Here is a 7,418-nt window from a genome sequence, read left to right as displayed (position 1 = left end):
GACGAGTTTGGAACTCGTGACCAAGAGATATGATCACTCAAAGTTTGTTCGGTCAGAAAAACTTTGACGCACAATAACTCCTAGCAACAGATCCAAATGCGACAATTTTTTTTCCAAATTATAGTTCTCGGAAAGATAAGCGATTTGGAAAAAAAAATCGTCACTTTCTGAACTCGTAAACACGAGTTATGACCTTTTTAAGTTTTTCGGATCAAAATTTGGGTATTTCGTGCAAAAGTGGCAAATTTTATGGGTACCGCGTGAATTATCCGTTAATTAAATCCCCCTTAAACATCCCTTTTAAATCATACAACCAAACAAGTATAGAGAAATCTACTAACTAAATAAGATTGTTAAGATAAGAATAAAGGGAAGAAGAGGTATAAATCAACTTACAACCAATTGGAAGAACAAGGGAGACAAGAATCTCCTCTAGAGAATTAGGGTTTTGAGAGAGTTTGTTGGTGAGGAATTTAGAGAGATAATGGGAGAATTTAGAGAGTGATGTGAATAGTGTTGGAGAAGGGTTTTGTGTGGGAAATCTGAAATGATAAAGTTTCGAAAGCGACATTTCACTAACAATTTCTCGTATAAGCCGCACTCGACCGGCACTCGGTCGAGTGGCCGGTCCACTCGATCGAGTGGTAGCTCCACTCGGTCGAGTGGATGGTCACTCGGTCGAGTGACCAACTTTACATGCTTCCAGAACACTGTCTAGTGGCACTCGGTCCTTCACTCGGTCGAGTGGGGCTCCACTCGGCCGAGTGAGTCGTCTACTTGGTCGAGTCTAGTCTATATAAATGCGGGGTATTACAGTCCTGCTACAACAAACTGGAGCAAAGGCCGCTTTGATCCTATGTTGGTATGATTGATGGACCGAATTGCTTAAGACGGTAAGATTGTTTGATAGCATTTTTGAGCTCACTAAGGTTATTGTAAATGCAATTATGAGGTGTTACACATATATGAATGTATTTAGCCCAAGTGGGAGATTGTAAGAAATATGGACTTAAATACGATAATATATGTGGACAAATAATTTATTCGGTAATTATTGTATTTATGCGCTATCAGTTAAGGTTAACCCAAAATAAGGTGATCCACTACGGTATACATTATATGGGCTTATTATTTATAAATGTCTTAAAAAGTTTGGGTCAGTCTATTATCTAAGTGTAGATACCCATTAGGTTTCTAATGCATGATGGACGCATTAGACTAAGGAGACTATATATAGTCACCTGCTGGGGTTATGGCCCCTCGTAGCACACAATAACCTAATCTCCCCGCATCCCATCAGTAGAGAGATTCATCTGGTATGTGTGTCTACTAGAAGACCTAATCCGAAGACCGTCCCTTCAGGCGGTTCATCCCAACCATTCGCCATGTAATCAGGTACGTTTCCGCTCTATAGTTTATACCGAGTAATTTAGTATGAAGTTTATGGTCTCTATTCGGATTAATTCTAACACTATTCAGTTTTGCTGGATGGATAAAGATGTACAGTCAACATTTCAACACCCTATCTTGCTAAAAAGTTATAGATATGTGAAAATAATATTATTAATTTTAAATTGTAACTAAGCTAAAATTATTATTGCAGACTTGCAGTAGTATCCCAACTACGTCAATATTATTCTCTACCATTTGTCCAACTATATTTGAGTATGAAACTACCTTTTGCACAGGTACTAAGCTAGTAATGTATATAATCTCAATAGCATGTCTAACGATTCACACCAAAAGCTAACGGCAATGGTCAGACTAGTACCAACTTGAGTCATCTTCTCTTTGAAAATGTTCGCTATCAGGAACGTAACCACCCAACCAAAATGTGTAAAAGTCAAAACCGCCTAATTCAAAATCAACTATTCTTGTTTGTGACGAAAAGATATTTGTGATCTCTCACAAGCATCTCCCCTTCTTCTACATCATTTTAACTAGCTATGAGACGTCACAAATGAGATTTTGTTGTCTAAAATAATGTAAATCCGAACTGATCCAAAACAATCCGATCGCCGGATATTCCTATATTCCCAGCCCACTTGGCATTTTTTGCCCATTCAACTCCAACAATGGACATATTAGTTGATAGCCTTTTTCTTTTCCTTTTCTTTTCTACACTTTCTAGCATCTATCAACGACCATTCCATACATAAAAAGGCAGCAAATTTTCACCAACAGTTTTCAGTTGCAGAATATGCTTCAAACCCCACCACTACATATGTAAACCAACAACAAAAAGGAGCTCTAAAGCGAGATATATACATTATACAATGTTGCTCACACACTGCCAAGCCAATCAAAAACTAACCATACATTATATTTTAGTCCTAAAGATTCATTCACGCCACTTTATTTTATCCTAGACTACTCTCAACCAGTAAATCCAACACATGACTAGAAAAAATCCAACAATGCAGATCATCCTCAACCAAGCCTCCACATACAAAGTGGGGACGAGACGAGACGGGACGGGACGGGATGGCTTTATGGATTCGCTACTATTCCATTAGTAGTATTACTCCTTTTTAGTACTATTGTCTAACTTGTAGTTAGAGCTGATCAAGGGCGGGCGGGCTATTAGGCTCGACCCGTTAGGTCCGTTATTTAAGCGGGTTTGGTTATAGAAAACAGATTAAAAAACAGTTAACGGGGTAACAAAAGGGGTCCTGCTATACGTCGTCGACAATTTACTAATTATCGTCGACAATTAATGTAAATTTCCAAGTTTGCCCTCCATAACATAACTCCATTTCCGTCTCACTAAAATGCAATTTCCGTCTCACTAAAACACAAGTCAATTTCCGTCTCACTAAAATCTTTCAAACAAAAAAAAAGACGGTTTTTCAAAAAAAAAAAAAAAGCGGGATTTGTAATTAACAACATGAACGAGAACTTAGCGATTATCGACAAAGAAAATTTTCGTCCAGACCATGGTCCAGACAAAAATATTTTTCGTCCAAACCCAGGTCCAGACGGAAAATATTTTCGTCTGATTTCAGTCCAGACAAAAAATATTTTCGTCCGGAATTTTTTTTTTTTTAAAATTTTTTTTTTTTTTTTAAAATTTTTTTTTTTCCAGACGAAAATATTTTTCGTCTGGACCTGGGTCTGGACGAAAATATTTTCCGTCTGGATGAAAAATATTTTTGTCTGGACCATGGTCTGGGCGAAAAATTTCTTTGTCCGGACCTTGGTCTGGACGAAAAATTTCTTCATCCAGACCCTTTTTCAACAATTTTTTTTTTTTAAAAAAAAATTATTAATTTCCGTCTTAAATTAATTTTGGGTGCGTGGATCGATAATCGCTAATTAAAATAAGTTTCAATAAATTAAAAAATTAAAATAAAACGAACTATCTCCGAACGGTGTTTATTAGTAATTATTAATTATTTTTTTACGAAAACAAACAAGACGGAAAAAATATAAGGGGCAGTGTGAGGGAGGGGTAGTTTTGGAAGTTCATTAAAATTGTCGACGATAATTAGTAAATTGTCGACGACCTTTAGCAGGCAGGAACAAAAGTAGGCCTGCTAAAATTAACGGGCGTATATGGGCTAAAAGAAAAGCCCATGGACTTGGCCGTTAGACCCGCTAAAAAATATGTTACCATTTTAGAACTTTTATCTTTAAGACAAAAACAGCAACTCTCCTATAGGACCGTCCTATAACGTAGGACTGGCCCAAAAGGAGAGAAGCCCAAAAATAACACCTCTAAGTTAATTAGTATTCTATTTTTATTTTAACAACACGACATTTTATGATAAAAACTAACATATTTAAATATACAATTTATTAATATAAAATTTTAGGTTATCAAAATAAAATATTTTTTTTACAAGTATATTAAGGACTTTTGGTTATTTGATTAAAAAAGGGAGCTTTAAGTAATTGTTTGGACTTTTGGATTATGGGCTGATCTTATGCTATAAGATAGTCCCATACAATAATTTGTGAAAAAAAAATAGTAAGAAACACTGATTAATGTGATTATGTCAAACAGAAAGTAAATAAATAACATTCAATCCATATAATGGACACGGACAACACTCTTGTGCTTTAGACATTCTCTTTACCAGGCCCACGCTACATTAGCTGGGTGGGTATGGGCAGCAGTAGTTGGCCCGCTATAATGGACACGGGCAACACTAAATAGCCCGCTGGGCAAATTTTTTAGGTTAGGCCCGAACCGTGTCCGGCCCAAGCCCGCTGATAATCAGCTCTACTCGTAGTGCTGGTGCATCCTTACCCAAATACGTAAACATCGTACTGATACATAATACGCGCCATGTACAGTATAGGACATCAAGATTTTAATCGAAGTTGCGATAGGCGATAAGGACCGTGTACGACACCTAAAGTTGACAAGCAATTGTGTATGGCCGTATGGGGGTTGAGAATTGAGATACACAAATGCAACTTTGAGTACAATAGCAAAATTCAACAAACTTACGTAACCAATATATGGACACCAAGCAAGTAAAGTAGATCAAAAGTTCAAAACTCAACTAATTAGAACTAGTAACATGATCCGAGTAGTATTGTAGGTACAGTACGTGTTCCGTCTGAATTACTATTGAGTATATCTCGAGTAGATGCACACAACTTTACCACATGTAAGAGGATGAAACTCGAAGTAGTATTGTATGTTTACCCGCGTATTCAGTACTGAGTATATGTCGAGTAAATCAGTAAATGTACACAACTTTAAGAGGATGAACAAGTGAAAATTAGTAGAAGAAATAACCATAGCATCGGAGAGAAAAGCGCAAACCTAAATTCAATTTTAACAGGATGTTTTTACAAGCATTCCGTATCTAATGCTAATAGTGCAGTACATAACATTACCAAAGTACAATATGAGCTAATGTAGCAATACAAATATCATCAGCCATTTTTTCGAGCCTGCCATTAGCTCAACCCAGGGTTCCAACAACGGCACAGTTCCTACTGGATGGTTGTTGGTGTAGTCGGTTTCCGGAGGGAGAACTTGAGTTCTCCTCTTCAACAAAGCAACCCCTTTACAATCCTACAACCCATTACCATTACAAGGCTAATCCTACAACTCTACCGCGAGAGTGACTTTATTATTACACGCGACAGATACATAACAGTATTCCGCGGATAAAGTTAATTCTTCCCATGAGATAATCACATCAAGATTGATGTCTAACAACAATCTAAATAACATAATCAGACCATTCTTGAATATGAGAAGTATGATCCATAGTCAAGCTAGGGATTTTATCGAGCATAATCGGGTTTTGTTTACCACCAATAAGTCTAGCAGGATTACCAACAGCAGTAGTTTTAGGAGGAACATCCTTCAAAACAACAGAACCAGCACCAATTTTCACACCGTCACCAATCTTAACATTCCCTAAAACACAAGTACCAGCACCAATCAATACACCATTTCCAATCTTAGGATGTCTATCACCACAAGTTTTACCAGTTCCACCTAAAGTCACATTATGCAAAATCGACACATTATTCCCAATTACAGCAGTCTCTCCAATAACAAGCCCGGTTGCATGATCAAGCAATATCCCTCTACCAATTCTAGCACCCGGATGAATATCGACTGCAAAAACCTCAGAAACTCGATTTTGTATCATTAAAGCTAGAATCTTTCTACCTTGAGACCACAATTTATGTGCAATTCTATGAGCTTGACAGGCTAAAAACCCTTTAAAGTTCAAGAAACAATGAACATAACTAATACAAGCAGGATCTCTTTCTCTAACTGCTCGTAAATCCGCTTTGACTTCATCGATCAATTCTTTGTTTTCAACAAGAACACCTTTGAATAAATCAAAAAGGGTATTTGCATTTAAGCTAGAAAAACTTAATTTCAAAGCTAAATGATTTGATAAAGCATTTTCTAAACATTTATGTGATAAAATTGAATTATAATAATAGTTAGACAAGATGGGTTCTTGATCAACATCAGATTTAGCTTCTTCCACCATTTTTAGCCATAAATCATCATTATCGAGAAATTCTTGAATAATTACCCTTGAATTATTGGGTTTTTGATGATTCTGTGAAATGGGTACACAGGAAACAAGCTCAGAAAAAGCGGGTCTACAGTAATTTACATATTTGTAACGATGATGATGGTCAGATTGAGATAAATCTGGGTCACAGGATTTTGTATATTCTGGTCTAGAAGTGTCAACACAAGTTGCCATTTTGGGGGAAATTAATAAGGGTTTGTGATTGATTTTGTTAGGTTTATGAGATTTGATTGGAGAAAAAATGATAGAAATCTTGGTTTTGGTTTTGTTATGGTGATTTAGATTATTTAGGGCTTGAGAAGAAAATATGAATTTGTAAGATGAATTTATATTAGTAGAGGCGTAAACTATTGGGCTCATGTCACTGATAATGTCACCCACACACAATTTCTCTCTCAAATTATGTGTTATTTTATGAGTTGGGACTTGGGAGTTTTGACTTATGAGTCTCACTTCTCTTTTGGTGGATTATGTACTGATTGCTTGAGTTATCCTGATACAGTATTCATTTTACCGGTTACATACGGTTTAATTGAGTCAGATTAATTCACGTTAGTTTATTTTTGGCCCCTGATTAAGAGAAAAAAAATTCTGTGTGTTTTTTTTTTTTGAATTAAACCCATAGGGTTTAAGAAATAATATTAACAGAATCAGCATGAACTACATCAGAGATTTTCAACGGAATAGACTCCAACCATCTACGAGTACCTATCGACCATCTAGGTAGCACCGACACCGACACGGACACGGACACGCGATACAGCATCTCAGGAAATTTAGGACACGGGACACGTCATTTAAATTTAATAAAATATATATTTTATATTTATTTATGTGCGATTTTATTTTTGAAAAAATATTTGAATATTAAATTTAAATAAGTGAAGGTAAAACTTGACGTTAATTATAACTCATTCTCATTTCCAAAACCAAAAACTAACTTATAATCAACTATTTCGACATCTCATTACCAGTCTAAAGAACATCATTTACCGCTAATTCAACTTATTTCCCCACCAAATTCAACCATATAACAATTCACGCCATTTACCTTAAATTCAACTTGATTCCGTTTGAAAGTGTGTCCAAATACCACGGACACGGCCCAAAATACCATGGACACGTGTCGGACACGTGCCCAAATAAAAGATGAAAGTTAGACACGGCTTTACAAGTGTCCGACACGTTTTGACGTGTGTCCGACGAGTATCGTGTCCGACACGGGAACGCCGATTAGGAGGAGTGTCCGTGCAACCTAGTCGACCATGGTCTCAAATGAGCAAGCTCATGAGCGACCTTATTAAAGCTTCTACAAATCAAAGTAAACGAAACACGGTCAAAAAAATTACAAATAACATAAATGTCATTATAAATTAAATAAATACTGCTGCGTCC

The 7,418-nt window shown here is 36.4% G+C and overlaps 1 protein-coding gene across 1 annotated transcript; it reads right to left on the bottom strand.

Moving 5' to 3' along the window:
• Positions 1 to 4,757: 4,757 nt before the first annotated feature.
• Positions 4,758 to 6,454, bottom strand: LOC141633987 (serine acetyltransferase 1, chloroplastic-like). Its single transcript, XM_074446326.1, has one exon. The coding sequence runs from the start codon at positions 6,381 to 6,383 to the stop codon at positions 5,184 to 5,186; it is 1,200 nt and encodes a 399-aa protein (XP_074302427.1). The 5' UTR covers positions 6,384 to 6,454; the 3' UTR covers positions 4,758 to 5,183.
• Positions 6,455 to 7,418: the final 964 nt, after the last annotated feature.

This window comes from Silene latifolia, chromosome Y, assembly GCF_048544455.1.
Source record: "Silene latifolia isolate original U9 population chromosome Y, ASM4854445v1, whole genome shotgun sequence".
NCBI classification, from domain to species: Eukaryota; Viridiplantae; Streptophyta; class Magnoliopsida; order Caryophyllales; family Caryophyllaceae; genus Silene; species Silene latifolia.
Note: the sequence above shows the minus strand (reverse complement) of the source record. Positions and strands in the feature narration are given on the sequence as shown.

Coding starts and splice junctions, on each gene's coding strand:
- LOC141633987 (XM_074446326.1), bottom strand. CDS start 6,383: ATGAGCCCAATAGTTTACGCCTCTACTAATATAAATTCATCTTACAAA.